Genomic DNA, 23321 nt, shown 5'->3' on the forward strand with positions numbered 1-23321 from the left:
AGAACGTCTATTAATCAAGACACTGAATAACTGGAAAAAAAGCAATCAAAATGATCATATGTGACCAACAAATTGCAACAAAGGACTGATGGCAGAATACATAACATTTTATTTAAAACACAGAAAAATATTGTCATTAAAATGGATAATTAACAGGAAAAGAATCATGCATAAAAAATAAACCTGTTAAGAAATACCCTCAGTTGTTACCATATAAATTCAAATTTAAAAACCAAGAAATACCGTTTTATCCTTACCTAACTGGTAAAACTCTAACAATAGCTGCACATAATATGGAACAACTGTGTTCCTTGGAAATCTATGTGACACTATCTAGTAAACTTACATATTTGTAAACATATTTTTAGTCAGTAGTGCTACCTCTAGGCATCCTAGAAGAACTCATGTTCATATATATATATACACACACACACACACACACATATATATATACATACATATATATATATGTGTATGTATATATATATAATATCAATGACCATATATAAGTTTGACTAGAATGTTTAAGTTTGGACGTATAAGTTTGACTAGAATTATTTCTAAATTCATTTTCCTTCAAATATTTAAAGTAAGTACATACCCATTGTACAATTATAAAAACATAATATTTTTAAAAATTACCTATAATTTCAATAATTTCATCGGTTGGCAAAATGCTATTATTTTTTCCGGTTTAATGTGTATATATGGATATAGTTTATGCAGTTAGCCACCACTACCCCTTCCACTTATATAACAGTTTTACTTGGGTTACTTAGCTTCTCTAAGACTTCTTCCTAATCTGTAAAAAAAAAAAAATTTGTCATAGGTTTTAGGTTTTTTTGGTCATAGTTAATAAGATAAATTATGTAATGCACCTCACCTTCTATATTCTCTTTGTTTCTTTCTCCATCCCTCACCCTCTCCTTCCCTATGTATTGAACACACACACACACACACAGGGTGGCTTGCCATCGGGGGTGTTCCTTGTTAATCATCTACTTCTGCGTCTGTCGTAGACAGTGGAAAATATATTTCTGGGAGCTGCATACCTCCTCTGGGGAAGTTCAGTGGAGTGTGGATTCTCTTTAGAGAATGAAGGCTGTTTTATTGGTGATAAAAGTATTTATAACCATTAGAAATTGTCTAGTATATTCTTATCAATTTCATGTATTCCTCATCAAAAAGTTCTCATCCAGATATGGTAAATCCTGAGCATTCTCACTTTTTATTCACTAAGTTTTATGTTCTTCCTGCCTCCTATTCATTAACATTACACGGACTGTTTTGAGTACACTTCAAACAAACGGGCTCGGGTAGGAATGCCGTACTTTGTTCCTACGTCACTGGTGTGTTTACTGCTGTGCTACAGCAGGAGAACAGTAAGAAAATTGTTTAAAAGTGTTTGGCCACAGTGTTATTTACACTAATGCTTCCCTTTAACATTTGGAGTTGATAAATGCACCAGGTTAAAATACAGTAGAGTTCATCATTTTACCCCAGCTAGATTCCAAATTAATGGAGTCTGAGTGAAATTAGACTGCAAGCCGTTGGAAGATAGTTTCTACAAGCCTTATTATTTGATCTCTGCTTACTTCCCTCCTGGCTCCAACTTTAGTTTATTAACTGAAAGTAACATAGAAAGTTGAGGATGTGCTATACTTTTATTTTCTTCTATGATAGCAGAGTTTGTGATGTTACAGGCTAGGTTGGCATGTTATCTTCCTCTTCCAATATACATCAGGCAACAATTTGAGCACATGTTTTGCTGACACAACAAGAATTATTATTTCTCTAGGTTACAGTAACTGAACGCTTAGTATTTGCCTTATGACCTTCTCCCTTCAGTCAGTTCCATTGTTGATGATCTGTTAGTTGCAATACACACTTCCGGGTACAAAACTTTATATCAGTTAGAATTAAGTTTATTCTGTATCACATCAAAAATTCACAATAAAAAATAATACAGTAGATTTTTAAATGTTTCTTTTAATAGGATCCCAGATACAGGCAGATCAGGGTTGATACAGTCTTTATGGAATCTTTGGTGTCATTGGGAATATTGTCTCTTTTTATCTGTACTGTGGTCTTTCTGGTAAGTTTCCAAACACAGGGAGTGACTCATTTTCATGAGACAGTCATTGTAGCTCTGGTCATCGAATCCATGTTCTCAGAAGCAAGAAGTAGGGAGAGGTAAGCATAAAAGAGAGGGTACCTGGCAGAGTCAGCACTCTTTAAGGAGATTCCTGCAGAGCAAAATCCAACAGTTTCTGTTTGGAAATAGAACTTTATAATCTAGGATATGTCCACATCTTAGTTTCCTAAAGGAAAAAATAATGGAGAATATATGGTAAGCAAGTAAGTGGAATTCTCCGATATATAACTCATATGTTATGCTTCATGGGCTCCCAGAATAGAATCATTATGAATGAAGATAGGTTGGTGTTGGCTTTACTCTCATTAAACTTTTTGGGAATTCTGTTGAAGTGCATATTGGCAAATTCCATAAAACAGTATATGCGTCAATATATTAATTTTCTGATAAGCATACTTCAGTATCTACTACATGGAGTCCACTTTCCATTTTTTGTTTTATGACAAGTAACAAACACAGATATGGCTTTAAAAGAAAATGCCCTGCAGTAAATTTTAGATTAGATTTTGCTTTTTATATTGGTTCTGTTATTTTTTAATGGAATTTTCTGAAACAATGAAACAACTCACAAGATTAAGTTTTTTTAATGAAACCAATTTTATACATTAAAATTAACATATTTTAAAAGATAACACTGCTTCTCACTGCTATAATAGTGCTCATTTAGTGCTCATTTTTTGCACTACATCAAGCTTTATCTTGCTATAAAACTGGGGAAATACCATATATAACATAAATTCAATCCACCATCAAACACAAAGCCATACTTTATTTATTTTTGTAACTGGTTCTGTATTTTATTTATTTATTTTAAAGATTTTATTTACTTGAGAGAGAGCGAGCCAGAGTGAGCACAAGCAGGGGCAGCAGCAGAGGGAGAGGGAGCAGCAAGCTGTCCACTGAGCAGGGAGCCCAATGTGGGGCTTGATCCCAGGACCCTGAGATCATGACTTGAGCTGAAGGCAGCCGCTCAACTGACTGAGCCACTCAGGTGCCCCACAAAGCAGTACTTTAAACGCAAAGAAGAAACTCCTCATTGAATAGCATTAATCTTGGTTAAATACACAAACATTATTTTTTTCCTACCTGACCCTAACATTAATAAAAGTCCATATAATATTAGACACTTTCCAGCTCTCCAAATTCCAATCAGAAAAATTCCATACATAATCGGTAATAATTAAATACATGATCGGTCAGTTCTTTCATATGATCAACTGAGATTCAGGCAAGTTTGGAAAATGATAGTCCCTTACACATCTCCTCCCACAACATTCACGTTATTCATCATCACAGCAAGGGTGTATACATGTGCAGAATTAACAAAAGATGTATTTTCTTAAGGATATAGTGCACCGTTGAACATAGTATTATTCACACTGGCCAAAATGGACGCAACACAAGGGTCCATCAGTGGATGAATGGATGATAAAATGTGGCATATACATACAATAAAACATTTACCTTTATAAAGGACATTCTGACACATATTTCAATATTGATTAATTTTGAGGATGTTATGCTGAGTGAAAAAAGCCACTCACAGAAAGATGAAAACTGTATGATACAATTTAAATGAGGTGTTTAGAGCAATCAAATTCATAGAGACATAAGTAGCTGCTTCTGAGCCGAGAATCTGGACAGGGCTTGCACCACAGATATCATGGAGCGTTGCTAGTACTCTCAGCTTAATTTTTTTAAAAAAAGAATTCACACTGCAGACAAAATACGGTATACATATAAGGCCAAATATATGGCCTTGTAGCTGATTTAGTAGACTGTATAATTTTGTAAGAGTGTGTGTGTGTGTGTGTGTGTGTGTGTGTGTGTGTGTGTGTGACACTCTGTGGGTTGTACCTGTATTTAACAAAGATACAAGTTTATACTTCCAAACTAGAAAACATGGCTATGTGGTAGGCTTTTCACTTTCTTTTCCTTATTCATCATTGCTGTTTCCTTTAGCCTAGAGAGGGAGGCTGTTAAAAACTTCTTAGGAACAACTCATCTCACAGAATGCTATTAGTACACTGTTCAAATATTACAGCTAACATGTGTCAGTGGAGTTAGGGAGATAATAAAATACTATTTTAAGACGTGTTTTATGTTTTAATATGTCAGTTTAAGGAAATTGCTACAATGTATTCAAATGTCAGCATTTTATACCAATTTATTAAAATACCAAATAGAAAATGAACAGGGAAATAAGGAGCATTTTATACATCTTTTAATTTATGACTACCAGGTTTTAAGTATACAAAATATTTATGACATTTTTTTCTTTACATGAAATAAACTTTATAGTGATCAGATCAATGAAATATTTGATTTACTTAATTATAACATCAAAAATGGATTCTAATGACTATTTGAATTGATGTATAATATTTATAACTTAAACTGAACAAAGCAAAATTACTATAGAATTTATGAATATGAACTATTTATATTCAATAATAGCATTAATATGGGAATATATTCAGAAATTTAGAGATTTTGAGATGTATCACAAAATATGCCTTCTACTTAAGTCATCGGCTGTCTATTTTTATCTCAGGATTTTTAGCATGAAAAATTGCAGCAAGGGGAGTTACAGAATTTAAGAAAGAAGTCTAAATTGCCTGGTATCTGTACATTTCAGAGATGTTCAAAGGAACATGATTATCCCATCTGCAATTCAGTTTTTAAATCTGAATACAACATACGCATTATTTGTCACAATTTCTCCTTTAGAATTCTATAAGCTGACAGCCCACACATTAAGTTCAGAGTTTTCAAAAAATATATTACAGAACAAAAACAAGCTAGAATATTGGAAGATTATAAGCACTGTATTTGTCTCTCTGAACTTTTGTTTTGATAAGAATGCTACATTGTTACATCTATAAACATATTTATATTGTGTCTGACACTGGCCAGGAGACAGGTAGGTTTTCAGTGAATGGCTAATGATTTTGATCAGGTTTGGCTTTGGTTGCTCATATTACAAAACTCATGTTACAAATTGGTAGATATATAGAGAAGGTAAGGAGAGATTATTGCATATCATTAATGCAATGCAGAATCGCCTGACCTTTAATCTGAAACATTAGAGGTGCTATGACAGCTTTTTTTTTTTTTAATGGGAGGATGAATGTCATTAGCATTAGAAATCTAATCCTGGGGAAGGAAGAGACCCTAGGAGTTGAGGATTGGGCAGTAGGGACACCAATGCAGAGACACTGCAATATTATGGGTAGGGAGAATTAAGATCCTAGACTATGCCAGTGGCAATTGTAATACAAAGGGAAGGGTAAACATAAGAAATTTTAAGAAAATAATTGATGCTTTTGTTTTTTCTTGTCTGATTGCTGTGGTTAGGACTTCCAGTACTATGTTGAATAGAAGTGACAAAAGTGGGCATCCTTGCCTTGTTTGAGATCTTAGAGAAAATGATTTTTCACCATTGAGTGTGATGTTTGCTGTGGGATAGTGACATATGGCTTTTATTGTGTTGAGATGAGTTCCTTTTATACCTAATTTGTTGAGGGTTTTTTTCATGAAAGGGTGTTGAATTTTATCACATGCGTTTTCTATATCTATTAAGATGATCATGTGATATTCATTCTTAATTCTGTTATATGATTGTTGATTTGTATGTGTTGAACCATCCTTGCATCCAAAGGATAAATCCGACTTGGTCATGGTGCGTGATCTTTGTAATGTGCTGTTGAATTTGGTTTGCTGGTATCTTGAGAATTTTTACATCCATGTTCATTAGGACATAGGCCTTTTTTCCTGGTGTCTTGGTGTCTTTATCAAGGTGATGTCACCTCATAAAATGAGTTTGGAAGTATTTCTTCCTCTTTTTTTTTTTTTTTTTTTGGAAGAGTTTAAGAATGGTATTAATTCTTCTTTAAATGTTTAGTACAATTCACTTGTGAAGCCACCTGGTCCTTGGCTTTCATTTTTGGGGAGGTTTTTGAATACTGACTTAATCTCCTTATTTGTTATTGGTCTGTTAAAGTTTCCTATTTCTTTTCAATTTAATCTTGGTACATTGTGTGTTCCAGGAATTTATCCATTTCTTCTAGGTTGCCTCATTTGTTGGTGTACAATTGTTCATAATGGTCCCTTGTGATTTTGTTTTTACTTCTGTGGCATCAAATTGTAATGTCTCTTCTTTCATTTTTAATTTTTTTTGAGTCTTTTTTCTTCATTAATCTAGCTAAGGGTTTATTTTGTTTATCTTTTCAAAAACTATCTCTTAGTTTTGTCATTTTTTTCTATTGTTTTTATATTATCATTCATTTATGCTTTTAATCTTTATTATTTCCTTCTTTCTGCTAACTTTGGGCTTAGTGTATCTTTTTCTAATTCCAGAGGTGTAAAGTTAGGTTGGTTGAGTTCTTCTTTTTTAATGTATGTGTTTTTCAGTATAAATTTCCCTCTAAGTACTTTTATTGTATTCCGTAAGTTTTTGCTGCGTTGTGTTTTTGTTTCATTTCCTTTGAGATATTTTCTAATTTACCTTTGGATTTTTTGACCCAGTGGCTGTTTAATTGTGTGCATTTAATTTCCATGCATTTGTTAAGTTTTTCCATTGTTCTTTTGTTACTGATTTTTAGAGCATTTGGAAACATATTGGTTAATTTACCATAAGGATAAAATGTATTGGTGATTTTTAATGTTAAAGCACTAAGAGAATGATGCACTAAGAGAATGAAAACACAGAAGTTAGTAGTTTGCTAGGCAACTCAGGAGAGCAAGAGCTCATGGGGTTGGATGGAAGATTTAAAATTGCTAAATTTTAGGAGGAGTTCAGTTTACAGAATGTATATATTCAAATGAAAATGATGCATAAAAATGTAATTGCTTCTTGAGGAGGAAATATTCAAGAAAATTACATTTTGTTGATCATGACTTTTAATGCAAAGGAAATCTGTAAACTTGGTTTGATCATGGAGGACATTGTGTACTTTTCTTTTGTCCTCACCGTTGGCATTACTGAAATACACAGGTATGTGAGTTGAGGTTGTATGTGGTAGGTTGCACAGGGCTAATATATTGTCCACCACTGAGCCTTGCTCTTACTGTCAGGGCTACTATTCTTCAACTTGAAAACTCAGTACAAAAGAAGCTGGTCATCAATTTTCTTCATAAATATTACATCAACTGTACTCTCAGCTCTGAGAGTACTATCAGAGAATAAGAAGCTTATGTCAGGAGTATACTTTCTAAAATGAGACAATTATGAATTTCTATCTTAACCTGGTGAGAGGTGGCAAAATATAATGAGAATATAGCCATCCACACAAAACCCAGATTTTATAAGATCAAGCTATCAAACTGTTTACCACCTTTGATTTAGATGAGAGAAAAAATACTAGTAACCTATAGCTTATAAAAAATAGATCCGTATGTATGTATGTATGCATCCAGCACTTTCACTGGTAACATGAATTTACTTTGTACCATTTCAGAAGTTTGTAGAGTTACCAAATAAAAATTCATTAGGTGGTGTCTCTTTATAGCCTGGGGACTGAGGCTGCAACGCAAGAGAAAGAGAATATCATCCAGGAAGACAAATGGAACTGCATTACAGCTTCTTAATTCCAAAGAAAATGAATCATTATTCATAATAAATTTATGGAGAAAATATTAACATAACAGTGTGTTTCAAAAGCCTGGTCTGTCTTATTTGACTGGGAACTTAGTTTTCCTCCAGGGCATATTTTGTCATTTAAATTATAGAAAAATGTGATGAACCTGAAATAATATTTGAAATAATAGAACCTAAAATTTATCTTAAATGAGATTAGACTATGCCATTGTTCCTAAAGGTATATGTCTTTTTTAAACAGCTGTTGGGAAATAAATTTATCATTTCAATATCAATTCTAATACAACCACTATGTATCTTTTGAGATTAATTGGCTTCTCGATATTTTCTATCTATGTATTATAAAAGAAGAAAGCAAAGAGATGCTCTTCATTGTAACTGGAGGTCTGTATCTGAGACAGTTAATACAAATACAAAAGCACATATTCGGAGGTGCCTAAGGGATACTTAATAATTTCTCTATCTTCATAAAATATTAGCTGGGTTTTTATGAGAGGTGATAGGGAAGCCTTGACTAAATACAGAAAGCATCTCATTTGTTTTATCTGTATCATATTAACATAGATTTTTTTAAAAAATTCACAAGGAAAATTTCAGAGTAGAACAGAGCCTAAGTTACATATTTTAGCATGTAATATTCAAGAGGGGTCCCTTCTTTAGGATAACTTCAAATTCTTATTTAGCTTCTAATTTGCTAACAATATTTTACGAGAAGCAGATAGAATTTAGCAAAATTGGGGCGCCTGGGTGGCACAGCGGTTGAGCGTCTGCCTTCGGCTCAGGGCGTGATCCTGGCATTATGGGATCGAGCCCCACATCAGGCTCTTCCGCTAGGAGCCTGCTTCTTCCTCTCCCACTCCCCCTGCTTGTGTTCCCTCTCTCGCTGGCTGTCTCTATCTCTGTCGAATAAATAAATAAAATCTTAAAAAAAAAAAAAAGAATTTAGTGAAATCAAGAGAAACATATATGGTAAACTCTGGAAAAGGAATTGTCCCCCTGATAATCTCTTAAGAAAGTAACGACTTGTAATATCAGGACACGAAATATGTTTTAAACTTTTCTCCTATGATTTCTTCTATAAAAAATGATTCATTAAAATTATTTTATAGGCTTGAAATAATAAGTATAAAATACCTTATTGTGATTACTATAAATCATTTCATAAGACCTTGAGATGTAACAGAAGTAATCATATGGCTCATACTTATATTGCATTTAATATAATGTAATATTGAATTACGTATAATACTTCACTTGAATATGTACAAGGAAAAAAGGCAACTAAAAACAATCTCTTCCATCCTTGTCAATTTTCTCTAATTTTACTATATCAATGTTACTACTTTAACCTGAAAGTTTCTTTTCTGCACAGTATTATTGTCAATAGAATTTTAAGTGCTTATTTAGTACCATGTTCTGATTCTGCACTGTAAGTATAGGAAGATCTGATTGTGATCAGAGTATCTGATGCCCCAAGAGGAAAGAGCAAAAATAGCAGGTGGTAAAAAGTATATTGGCAAGAGATGATAAAAAGGACCTGAAGCCAAATGTCACTTGTGTCACAGTCTTTTTTTGTGCTGCCACTACTCCAAAGATACTAGAGCTTCTTTGTTCTGTGTTACAAATGGAGAGAACTCCTTCATATCAGGAGGAGACAAGTACTTTCTAATTCTTACTTTATTCCCATCCTGAAAAAGCAAAATAAACATCCAATTGAAACGACAGGTATAAAAGATGCTTTGTCTTTAAAATTTCTGGGATAGAGTATCTGTTTCAGCTTGAATATGTCAGTTGTATGTACCCTATTTGCTTTGGAACAACATTAAAAAGAAACAAGTTAAATATTAAAGATTTTTTCATAAAGTTAAATAAAAATAGATAAATTTAGTCATATATTATTAAGAGCACTTCATTTTTGTAATGAATTTACCTTTACCAAAGGACAATATTCCCTTGTCTATTTTTAACGAAGTCAATAAAATAAAATCCATATATAACCCTAGGATATCTTTTCACGTATAAGTTGAATTTATTCAGCTTTCATATTTTGTCATGGTTAGACTACACTATCAAAGATATATTAAAAATCAAACAAGAAATACTCTCACAAAGTCATTATTTTCAAGAGTGTCGTGTTACGTTGGTAAAGTATATTTGAGACAGAGAGGCTCCTGTTTCTTATATTTAAGTATTCTAAGTCTCTGTCGGAATTGATATATTTTAAAGCAAAAAAAAATTTAATAAAATAGTAACAGTGTTTTCAGTGAGGATAAAATAATAGGGACTCTATTTGCTTTACTGTCTGAAACAACCAAAAAATGGACCAAGTTAATGGAACAGTGGTTTTAAGAACACTAGATAACAGGGGTGCCTGGGTGGTGCAGTCATTAAGCGTCTGCCTTCAGCTCAGGGTGTGATCCTGGCGTTGTGGGATCGAGCCCCACATCAGGCTCCTCTGCTATGAGCCTGCTTCTTCCTCTCCCACTCCCCCTGCTGTGTTCCCTCTCTCGCTGGCTGTCTCTATCTCTGTTAAGTAAATCAAAAAAAAAAAAAAAAAAAGAACACTAGATATCAGGCAATGAAGGGCAGAAATCCATGAGATGAAGTAGTAAATAAACAAAGTGAACCCTATGAACCGCCAAAGGTACTATCTTGAATGAATTTCTAGGTTGTGAGAACCCGAAGCCCAACTGTGTCCCTGAGATGAAGAATTGAAGCTGAGAGTACGGGTAGATCAACGAGTCTACAACTCTCAAGAAACACAACTGGAATAGAGATACCTGCACAGAAACCACACTCTGAAGATAGGAGAATACAGATTAGCCCAAGGAGCTACTTGAGGCTAGAGAGATGACAGATACTAATTGTTACTAGGGATAGAGAGTACGTGGAATTCACATGGGGCCAGGAATATTGTCGATTCCCAACAGCTAAAATAGAAAACTTCAAGATTAAGAATTGAGTAAATAAACCAAGACTCCTAGTTGATGAGTGGGGAATAACTATCCTGAGGCTGAGCATTATTCTGGTACTGCCTAATAAACCTTCAAAACCAGATTCAAAGGATTGAGCTGTTTCCAACTAAGTTACTGAACTCCAAGCAAAACACAAGCACATTTATAGGATTCCAAAACTATCCAGCACCAAAGAAAGTAAAATTCATGATGTCTGAATCCAATAAAATTCCTAACCATGTAAAATGTAAGAAAATACTCATAATTAAGAGAAAAATCTATAAACAGACTCTGAACTAAAATATATTTTAGTATTAACAGATAAGAACATTACAACAGTTTCTATGACTATATTCAGTGTATTAAAAAAATTAAGTGGAGACAAATGGAAATTACAGTCACTCACACCCCTTAGAAATGAAAACTAGAATATGTGAGATGAAAAATTCGCTGAATGGTATGTTCATGGCAGACAATCCATTGCAGAAGAAAACATTAGTGAACCTAAAGACATCACAATAGAAAGTATTTAAAATACAGAGAGGAAAGAGAATTAAAAAGAAAAATGAACAGTGAGTTTGGGGATAAATAAAGTCATGTAGCCTAATATGTATAAGTAGATTCCACAATGAAATTCTGGCAAATGAAATTCAGTGATATATAGAAAGGATTATACATCATAATGTATTGGAGGTTGTCCCAGGCATACGGGGTTTTAAAACACTCAACAATTAATGGATGCAATTTAACATATTAAACTGAAAAATAAAAACCATACGATTATTATAATCAATGCAGAAAAAGCATTTGACAAAATCTGACATAGATTTATGTACATCATCTTTAAGTATGGAGAAAGTGACTCAGAATGGAAAGAAACAGAAAAAAATCTTTATTTGTGTGCAACATTCCATGTAACAATCCAGCTGAATATATAAAAAGCTAGTAAGTAATAATAGGTTACAGGATACAAAGTCAAAATACAAGTATCAATACTATATTGATAACCAATCATTAGAAACTTAAAATAATTATGCAGTTTCTAATATCATAAAAAGTATGAAATCCTTAGAGATATATCTGACAAAAAAGCTGCAAGACCTGCACACTGGAAACAATGGAGAAGAGCTAAGTGGTATCACGTAGCACTTGTTCTTCTGTGTCTGGCTTGTTTTATTTAGCATAATGTTGTCCAGATTCATCCATGTTGTAAATGGTAGGATTTTCTTCCTTTTTAAGGCTAATATTCCGCTGTAGGTATATTCCATATTTGCTCTATCTGGTCATCCACTGATGAACCTTTAGGTTTGTTTCTATTTCCTTCTTGGCTATTGTGAATAATGCTGCAGTGAACATGAGAGTAGATACTTCTCCAAGATTCTGATTTCAATTTTTTTTGATATGTACCCAGAATCCTGCATCATATGGTAATTACATTTTTAATTTTTTTTTTAAGATTTTATTTATTTATTCGACAGAGATAGAGACAGCCAGCGAGAGAGGGAACACAAGCAGGGGGAGTGGGAGAGGAAGAAGCAGGCTCATAGAGGAGGAGCCTGATGTGGGGCTTGATCCCATAACGCCAGGATCACGCCCTGAGCCGAAGGCAGACGCTTAACCGCTGTGCCACCCAGGCGCCCCTACATTTTTAATTTTTGAGGAACTTCCATAATGTTTTCTATAGTGGCTACACCAAGAGGTCTACTCTACAGCATAGAGCCTGTAGTACTGTCTTGAATACTTAAATATCTACAAAAAGGGTAGATCTTATGGTAAGTGTTTTTACCACACAAATGGTAATAAAGAGGGTTAGAAGAAACTTTGGGAAGTGATGGATATGTTCATGGCATAGGTTGTGGTGGTGGTCTCATGGATATGCAGTAACCTCCAGAAAAAAGAAGAGTCAGTGCCACACATCCTATCCTTCCCCTTTTCTGCCATTTCCGCTGTGTCCAGGGGAAGGCACCACAAATGTTAGGTGAAACTTTTTGCTTCAGGAATAAAGTGATTTTTAACCTAAGAAAGGAAGTAGGGACTGTGCATCAAGAAGCCATTTTTCCTGAAGGTTCATTTGAAGATAGAAATGTCACTTGCTTTGAGGTTGCTTTTATACTGAAAAGACAAGAAGGGACAAGAGAAGATCAGAAAGGAGGACTTAAGGTATTTTTCTCTCTTTCCCTCACTTGGCTATATCCTTAAGGGAAAGAAATAGAAGATTCCTACTTAAGTTTTCAGGCCCAGCTTGCCATCATATGAAAAGAGACATAAATTTGGTCCATGAATTAACTGTGTGTATTTGACAGGAAGGTCCATTGTGGTTTCTTTCTCTGAAAACTGAGAATAAGCAAGAATTGTTTCTTTTTCTATATCTCAGAATACTCTAGCTCTTTATTTATAGGATTTTGTAATACTTTAAAACAGTGTGATGCTGGACCAAACAGATCAGATTTTATTGTTAATAGTACTGACTGCCAAAAAAGAAAGTTTTTTTTTTAAGATTTTATTTATTTATTTGTTTGAGAGAGAGTGAGAGAGGGAGAGCATGAGCATGGTGAAGGGCAGAGAGAGAAGCAGACTCCCCTCTGAGCAGGGAGCCCAATGCAGGACTTGATCCCAGGACTCAGGGATCATGACCTGAGCTGAAGGCAGATGCTTAACTGACTGAGCCACCCAGGTGCCCCAAAAGATTGATTAGTTTACTCATTTAAGTTTTAATGAAGGTTTCATTAATGATCTATTCATCTTTTTAAGCACAATTACTAAAGAATTTTATTTTTAATATTTTAAAATATCATTTGGATTAAACATGTAATTTTAAAATGTATAAATAAACCAAATATATTCATCCATTTTTTCTAGGGCATTAAAGTGTGATTTTTTTGGTCAAATGCAGCTGTAAAAATACAACTTGGAAATTTTACATAAAATTCTGTAAAGTAGAAATAACCTGTAAATATTTAATAGTAATTAAATAATTACCTAATGGTATGTTAAAGCAGAACAAAGATAAAAAGTTAAGCAGAAAGTAAGTTTATGCTACGTAGGATAACAATACCCAGATGAAATTTCATAACTTACGTTCAAGATAATTTTGCTTTCATTACAATGCGACTTACGATTAAATAATAATATCCACTAATGTGTTTTATTTCAGTGTCACAGCTGAACTAGATTTTCTCCTTAGTGATGTTCATAGCCATGGATGAGGCACCTAACATTACTTTATTAAATTCAAGGCAATGATGACATTATTAATATTCAAAATGAATGTTTAAGAGCCAGAATTTGAACATTTGGTTGTTAAAATACCAATTGAAACTATATTTTGGTTTGTTATTTAGTTTGAAATTTAGGAGGTAAAATATACAATGTATGTGACACATTATGTGACATGAGGTAAACTACTGAGTCTACTTACCCTTAATATGCAAACATAATTGTAAAATACCTAATTATACCAATTAATATGTGGACTGTTTTTATATATCTCTAGGATATTGCCTTTTGAGTAGAACACAATATGTTGCTTCATAAAATAGGTAAAGTCTTAACTCCCAAGGACTAGGCACTTGTGTCTGTCTTAATGGTCTTATTACTTTTTCATCTCTGATCGATTTAAACTACAATGCCCTGATTTTAAAAATATATAAAATTTTCACTTGATATTTATAATTTTTATAAACCCACTTCATAAAATTATATTAGAAATAAAATCCTTTCCTCAAGATGCCTAAAATATGTAGAAATCTATATTCAAAACATAATTTGTAATACCACTAAATCAGATTATTTGCTATTTGCTGACATGATTTTTTCTGACATTCAAGCATTTCATAAATCAATTTGATGTATGCAAATCAAAATTATTGAATTAACATAAACTGTTAGATGTTACACAAAATATACTAGAAGGGGAATAGGGAAGCAATTTTTCTCATCATTTATTAAATTACTTTAAAATTTAAATATTGCTTTTATTGTCAGTGTAATACTATTTTAAGTTAAGGTTCTTTTTAAAAGGACTACAAGATGTCCCCCAAACAATTTTTAATAATTAGGAAAAATGAAGAAATTGGTTTTGCCAATGTTTAATATTCCAAAACTTAAAACCAAACCACAGTAAAGGCTAATCAAATCATAATTTATATGTCACAAAAATATTTTAATAATTATATTTAAATGGTAAGTATTGTGAATTTTTTTTTATTGTTTTAAAGGTCTAAGCATATTGCAGCAGAAGTGGTCCATATGCTTTCTGTATAAGGAGTTTCTTAGATTAATACAACATATAAGTTTACTGAGTATTTGCAAAATTTTCTGGAGTTTGTAAAAGCTATAAAGATAAATAGAGTGCATCTGTTTGCCCTCAGTGAGCTCATATATCATGGAAGAAATAAGATAAATGTGTAAACAAACATAACAAAAAGGCACCTCAATATCAATAAATATATACAATAATATAATTCATAGATGGGAAGGATAATTTTTGACATTTTCTGCTTTCATATCATCTGTTATTTAGATGATATGGAAAAGTTAATTAAATTTTAAAGGAAAAAAAATCTCCCATATGCACAGGTGTCTCTATTAATTGATGCCTATGCAACACTTTTCGGTACCTGTCAGTGGCTTGATTTTATTATCCAGGCGATAGCACAGGACGTACGTACCGCTTATCTCTCAGCATTTCTCTGCCAGCAGCAGCACAGTCACCAACATCAATGTGAATAACAATAGCAACAACAGCAAAAACATTCCAAACAACAAGATCTTTGACAAGGGAAGTATTCTGAATGATGATAAAAGCAATAATAAAAATTTAATGCCCAAGCAGATTCTCTTCATTTTTTGACTGTTAAGATTTTTGTCTAGTGTTCTTAAAAACACATTTATTCAAAGTTTGCCTGATCAGTTTATTTTTAAAAACAGCTTTATGAGCTCTAATATATACGGTCTTTCATATTTATAGAGCTTTGCCATCATCACCACAATACAACCTTAGAACACTTCAGTCACTCTGAAAGTCAGTCTCACTGCCTGACTAGTTCTTACACTGCCCTTCTTGAACTCCAAATAATGTGCCTGAGTGGGGACATTTAAAACATTTGGAAATGTTTACAAAAGTGTATATCGGTTTTTAACACACTCTAAAATTCCTACGATAGAACTATTCACTAGCTGAGATACTAAAGTACTTGTAATAATTTTATTGTTCATGGAGTGTGAGTACATGAGGTTATTAAATACAGAATTTTCAGTAATATTTCTTTCAGACCAGCTGAGTGAATACTTTTTTTGTAATTGGTTGACCTTCTGACTAAATATGGTTTGGTATTTACCAGGTGAACACACCGGGTTAAGCACATTGTATTCAAATATGCTAAACAGTTTGTCTTTAATCAAATATCTTACAGCATAAAGTAGTCTTTATTTTTAAATAATAATTCAAAAACAGGAACGATTTAAATACCATTTCAATGAATTATGATATCATTTAGTTAGAAAAAACATTACACTAATTAAAAAGCCATCTCTAACATTATTAGGATATATGAGATCGTGGTTGATTTTTTTTTCTTTTTTTTTTTTTTTTTTTGGCCTCCTCTAACACCAAACAGCAATAATATGAACAGGTTTTATTTTAATACGTAACCTACAGTAATGCGAAAAGACAGGTAATAATACGTTTTAGGCATAATATAAAATTTTCAACTATGTCATAATTTTCCCTTAATAATTATTTTAAAATATTCCTAAATTAAGTTGAATCATCATTCAAAATCTGTCATTACAATGTATTTATTAGTAAAATTCAGCGGACTTTTTAAATTTTTTTTAATTTAAAGTTTTTATTTAAATTCTAGTTAACACAGGCTAAAATTGGCTTCAGGTATAGAATTTAATGGTTTATCGCTTACATACAACACCTAGTGCTCATTGCAAGTGCCCTCCTTAATACCCATCACCCATTTAGCCCAATCCCTACCACCTCCTTCCATCAACCCTCAGTTTGTTCTCTATAGTGAGAAGTCTGAAGAGTCTCTTACGGTTTGCCTCCCTTTCTGTTGTTTTCTTTTGTTTTTAAGATTTTGTTTATTAGAGAGCAAGACAGAGAAAGAGAGGATAAACAGGGAGGAGTGGGAGAAACAGGCTCCCCACTGAGCAAGGATCCAGATGCAGGGCTGGATCCTAGGACCCTGGGATCGTGCCCTGAACTGAAGGCAGACACTTAACTGACTGAGCCACCCAGGCACCCCATCCCTCTGGGGTTTTTTTGTTGTTGTTGTTCCCTTTACCCATGTCCATCTGTTTGTTTCTTAAAATCCGCATATGAGTGAAATCATATGGAATTTGTCTTTCTCTTATTTTGCTTTGCATAATACCCTCTGGTTTCATCCATGTTGTTGCAATGGCAAGATTTCATTCTTTTTTATGGCTAAGTAATATTCCATTGTGTGTGTGTGTGTGTGTGTGTGTGTGTGTGTGTGTGTACACACACTTCCCCTGCCTCTTCTTTATCCATTTGTCAGTTGATGGACATTTGAGCTCTTTCCATAATTTCGCTATTGTTGATAGTGCTGCTGTAAACATCAGGGTGCATGTGCCCCTTCGAATCTGTATTTCTGTATCTTTTGGGTAAATACCTAGTGGTACAATTGCTGGGTCATAGGGTAGTTCTATTTTTAACATTTTGAGGAACCTCCATACTGTTTTCCAGAATGGCTGCACCAGTGCAGCCTCTCCAACATCTGTTGTTTTCTGTGTTGATTTTAGCCATTTTGACAGGTGTGAGGTGGTATCTCATCATGGTTTTGATTTGTATTTCCTGATGATGAGTGATGTTGAGCATCTTTTCATGTGTCTGTTAGCCATCTGGATGTCTTCTTTGGAAAAATGTCTGTTTATGTCTTTTGCCCGTTTCTTAAGTGAATTATTTTTGGGGTGTTGATATTAATAACCTCTTTAGAGATTTTGGATACTAACCCTTTCTCAGATATATCATTTGCAAATATCTTCTCCCATTCTGTAGGTTTTTTAGTTTTGTTGATTGTTTCCTTCACTGTGCAGAAGATTTGTATCTTGAGAAAGTCCCAATAGATCATTTTTGCTTTTAGTTCTCTTGCCTCTGGAGATGTGTTTAGTAAGATGTTGCAATGGCTGAGGCCAAAGGGTTGCTGCCTGTGTTCTCCTCTAGGATGGTTTCCTGTCTCACATTTAGGTCTTTCATCCATTTGAGTCTATTTTTGTGTATGGGGTAAGGAAATGGTCCAGTTTCATTCTCCTGCATGTGACTGTCCCATTTTCTCAGCACCATTTGTTGAAGAGACTTTTTCCATTGGATATTCTTTCCTGCTTTGTCAAAGATTAGTTGACCATAGAATTGAGGGTCCATTTCTGAGGTCTCCATTCTGTTCCATTGATCGATGTGTCTGTTTTTATGCCAATACCATACTGTCTTGATGATTACAGCTTTGTAATAGAGCTTGAAGTCTGGAATTGTGATACCACCAGCTTTGGTTTTCTTTTTCCACATTCCTCTGGCTATTTGGGGTCTCTTCTAGTTCCATATAAATTTTAGGGTTATTCTATTTCTGTGAAAAAAAAAGTTGATGGTATTTTGATAGGGATTGTATTGAATATGCAGATTGCTCTAGGTAGCATAGATATTTTAACAATTTTGTTCTTTCAATCCATGAGCATGGGACGTTTTTCCATTTCTTTCAGGAGTTTTGCAGTTTTAGGTTTTATGTTTAAATCTTTAATCTGTTTTGAGTTGATTTTTGTGTGGGGTGTATGATAAGGGTTCAGTTTCATTCTTTTGCATGTGGATATCCAGTTTTCCTAGCACCATTTACTGAGGAGACCATTCTTTTTCCCATCTGTATATATTTAATGACAGTAGTCCATTGTTTCCCAAAGAGTTTTCCTTAAAGTACTCTCCCATGGGATAAGCTGACAGGAACATTTTCCAAAGTTTAATAAATTTGGGAAGCCCTACACATTCTTTAGAGATTTTAATTGTACATTTATATATTAAGGCCCTATGCATCCCTGCAGTGAGGAACCCTATGTTACTATTTTATCCTGGTCTTCCAAAGCTAGCTGCTCATAAATTTTTTAAAAAATTTTGTTAAAATGTATTTGCATCCTACAGAGTAATGGTCTATCGAACATATTTTGGGAATCACTGATTTAAACGAAGAATGTAGCAAATGAATGGGTTTTTTTCTTTGAGTGGTAATTGGTCTATTTCTGGAATCTTTTTTCTCAATATTTTTCTCTTTTCATTCATTCCACATTGTTTCAGTTACTGTACCTTTATAGAAAATCTTGGCATGAAATAGTATTGGCCTTAATACCTTTGTTGCTCTCTTAAAATACCATTTTAGTTATTTGAGATCTTTTTCATTTTTGTGTAAACTTTAGAAGCAGCCTGACAGTTTTTTCAAAAAGCTACTGAAATTTTGACTAGGGTGAATTGATAGATATATTGAAACAGATATCTATCTAAAAGTCTATCTAGAGATAGATACTAGAGATAGATCAATAGAGAGGGAAAAAATATAAAACCTTGTTTTATATTTTATGTTTATATTAGTTTGTTAGGGCCACCATAACAAAGTATCACAAAATGAGTGTCTTAAACAACAAAAATGTATTATCTCACAGTTTGGAGATCAAGTTGTTGGCAGGATCATACTTCCTCTGAAGACATGAGGGAAGGATCTTCCACACCTTTTCCCTGGCTTCTGTAAGTTTCTTGTCTTGTGGCATTGTAACTCCAGTTTCACATGATGTTCTCTTTTTATGCATGCCTATGTCCAAATTTCCCATTTTATAAGAATACGAGTCCTATAGAATTGGGGGCTTACCTTACTCCAGTATCATCATCTCATCTTAACTAATTATATCTGCAATGACCCTATTTCTGAGTAAGCAAACATTCTGAGGTACTTGGAATTAAAATTTCAGCATATGAATTTTTAAGGGACATAATTCAACCCAGAACAATGTTGATGTATAGATATCATAGGATTGTCTATGTATCCAATCATGTCATCTTCCAATAATGAGAGTTCAACTTCTTCCTTTACACTTCTTGCCCTTTGTGTCTTTTCTTATCTTACTGTATGACTAGGATTTCCAGTACAATATGGAATAGAAGTGGCAAAAGTCCATATAGATGTCTTCTTTATTTTAGGAGAAAACATTCAATATTTTACCATTAAGTTCAAAATTACTCAGGTTTTTCATAGATGTCTTAGATGAATGAAATACCTTCAGTTCCAAATTTGATAAGATTTTTAATCTAGTTTATATTGATTTTTTCAAATACGTTCAAATACACGTATGGCAGTTTTGATACAATATTTCTAAATTATCCTGTTTTACAGTTGATTTTTAACTGCTGAGCCAAGTTTGTATTCCAGGGATAAATGCACTGACTTTTATATATTGCGTTAATAGGATTTTGAGTTTGATTTGCTAATTTGTAAAGGATTTTGGTGCCTGGGTTCACAAAGATAATGTCTTTATCAGTCATTACTATAAGGGTAATAATGGCATATACAAAATGATCTGAAAACAGTTCTGGTCTCTTCTGTTTTATTAAAGGGTTTGTGTGAAATTGCTATAATTTCTTCCATTTATTGTTGATAAAACTTACCATTGAATGTCTTGGTGTGGAATTTTGTTGGTGGGGATATTTTTTTAGCTGAAAGAGTGGTCTTTAATAGATATAAGTATATTGAAATTATCTGTTCAGTTTCCTATTTCAGTTTTGTTTGCTTTTATTTTTTTAGATAAATAGCCTTTTTTGTTAGAAAGCTCTTCAAAATACTTCTTTACATTTAATGACAGTTTGATTTTTGGTATTATCATTCACTGAATATAGTGGTAAGTTCTCTTTATTTTTTATTTCCAAACAGCCTTACTAAGAGTTTATAAATTTAATTAAAATCTCAAATACCATTATTTTCATATTATTGGTTTTCTTGGTATATTATCTGTTGTGTTACTTTACTCCTTTGTGATTGTGTTTAATTTGGCCTTCTGTTTTTTCTATCATCTGAAGTGGAAGCAAATCATTGATGTAACTTTTCTAAGTAGACTTCTGCAATGCATTTCCTTGTAATAACTGCTTTGGCTGGGATCTACAAATTTTAATATGATGTGTTTTCAGCTTCAGCAAGCCCAAAATATTTGTTTCCCTTTGTGATTCCTTTTTTGATCCTTGTAGTACTTGGAAGTGTGCTGTTCAGTTTCAAAACATTTTAGGATTTTGCAGATATTCTTATTCATAATTTAATACTGTTATTGTTATAAAACTTACTCTATATGGTATTACTACTTTGAAAAGTATAGACCCTTGTCTTTTGGCCCAGCCAATGGACTGTATTGGTTAATATTCCATGTGCACTTAAAGCATATGCGTTATGCCGTTGTTGGGTATAATAATTTCTAACAATCAATTTTGTGGAAACATCTAAGTGTTCATCAATGGATGAATTAAGAAAACGTGGTGTGTGTGTATGTGTGTGTAAAATGTAATATTCAGCCATGAGGAAGAAATCCTGCCACTTGGGATAACATGAATGGACCTTGAGGTCATTATGGTGAGGTAAGTCAGAAAGAGAAAGATAAATACTGTATGATATCGCTTATATATAAAATACAAAAAAGCCAGACTCATAAAAATGGAGTAAAATGGTGGTTACCAGATGCTTGTGGGTGGGAGAATGCAAGATTGTTTAAGGGTACAGATTTGCAATAGTAGATATAAGTCCTGGAGATCTAATTCAAAGTATAGTCAAATATAGACAACAGTATTATAATTTTTAAAATGTAATAAAGTGATGGACATGCTATCACTGTATAAAATATATCAATTTTGTCAAATTTGTTGGCAATATGGTTCAAATCACATCCTTACTAACTTGTTCCATCAGTTACTGAGGAAGGGGTGTTAAAATATCCAATTATGATTGTAGGTATATATATATATACATCTTTCTTTGCCTTTTTAGTGTTTTCTAGATATATTTTGAAGTTTTTGCTTTAGGTGCCTCTTCATTTAGGGTTAAGTTTTCTTGGCGAATTAATTATCATTATGGAATGTCTCTTTTTATCACTGATAATACTGTTTTAAAACCTCCATATCAGAAACGAACATAGCTATCCTAGCTTGTTTTATGCTTATTGTGATGGTTGATTTTTTTTGTCAACTTGACTGGACCATGAGGTGCCCAGATATTTTGTCATACATTATTCCTGGTGTGCCTGTGAGGATGTTGCTGGATGAGATTAATCAGTAGAATGAGTAAAGCAGATTGCTCCCCCAAATGTGGGCCTCAATTATGAGAAGGGCTGACCCTCCTCCTGCTTTACCGTTTTTGAGTAGGGACATTGTTTTTTCCTGCCTTTTTTTTTTTTTTAATATTTATTTAGAGGGAGTGAGCCTGAGTTGCAAGAGGGGCAGAAGGAAAGGAAGAATCTCAAGCAGACTCCACACTGCGTGCAGAGCCCCATTAGGGATTCAGTCTCACGACCCCAAGATCATGACCTGAGATGAAATCACAAGTTGGGTAGGTTAACCAACTGAGCCACCCAGGCTCAGTTTGCCTATTATGGCAAATGTTTAGTCATTTAAAAATAAATAAGGACTGACATTGTTGAGTTTAAGTCTACCATGTTAGTATTTGTTGTGTATTTTTCCCATTTGTGCTTTGTTCCTTTGTTCCTAACTTCTTTTAGGTGTTTTGAATACTTTCCTAGTATTCTCCTTTATATTCTCCATGTCCTTTTAGCTATATTTATTTTATGTTAATATTGATCTGAAGATTTAAATATTCATCTTGCACTTATAATTTTAAATGAATAAAATAGTCTAATTACACACCTCATTTATGTTTTATGCTGTTTTTGTCACTTGTTTTACTTATAAAATGATGGTATTTTGCCTAAAGTAGTAAGTTGCTTTTGAAAAAAAAATACAGAATATTTTTATGTATGTATAATCACCTTTTATTCTTTATCTTAAGCTTTCAATGTGATATCATCATCTTTTTCCGTGAAAAACTTTTCATGCTATATGTGGATATATATGTCTTCTGGAGACAGTATCTCTCATTTTTGTGTTTCTGGAAATGTCTTAATTTTTCTTGCATTTAGAAGAGAATTTCTGCTGTATGAAGAATCCTGAGTCAGCACTCTATCATTTTGAGAAGTCATCCATCTGTCCTTAATTGTATGCTTTTGTTTAATATGACCACCCTCAATGTAACTGTTTTTAAAAGTTACTCCTTTATCGTTCCTCTTCACAAGTAACTACAATATGCTTTATTATGGTTTTCCCTGAATTTATCCTGCTTAGGATTCTGTTGGCTCTTAGGTTTGAGGATTGATGTGATTAATTTTGTAAAATCTTAGTCATTATCCTCTTCTTCTGGCATCCCAGTTACATTTTATATTTAATGTTCAAAAGTCTCATATTGGTATATTTCCTTAATTTTATTTTACTTTTATCTGTAATGACCTTTCTTCTAACTCATGGCCTCTTTCCTCTGCTGTCTTCAATCTACTACTGTTAAGACCACCAAATGAATTATTATTT

General features: G+C 33.2%; 1 protein-coding gene across 6 annotated transcripts in view; it reads left to right on the forward strand.

The window, feature by feature from the left end:
• Positions 1-23321, forward strand: part of LOC148110331 (uncharacterized) — a 227371-nt gene that overhangs the window by 142922 nt on the left and 61128 nt on the right. For 2 of the 6 annotated variants that reach the window (XR_015723782.1, XM_087860737.1), the window contains exons 1-2: positions 19384-19460; positions 22157-22293. The exons of 1 other annotated variant lie outside the window; for it this stretch is intronic. Coding sequence is in view for 4 of the 5 variants with exons in the window: in XM_087860737.1 (XP_087716863.1) it covers positions 22277-22293 (17 nt within the window). In the remaining variant the exon portion in view is untranslated. Of the gene's footprint in view, positions 1-19383; positions 19461-22156; positions 22294-23321 lie in introns of those variants that run through there. 3 more of the 6 variants (XM_087860736.1, XM_087860739.1, XM_087860738.1) reach the window with 2 other exon arrangements.

This window comes from Ursus americanus, chromosome 3 (genome assembly GCF_024610735.1).
Source record: "Ursus americanus isolate L20-20 chromosome 3, mUrsAme1.1.p, whole genome shotgun sequence".
NCBI classification, from domain to species: domain Eukaryota; kingdom Metazoa; phylum Chordata; class Mammalia; order Carnivora; family Ursidae; genus Ursus; species Ursus americanus.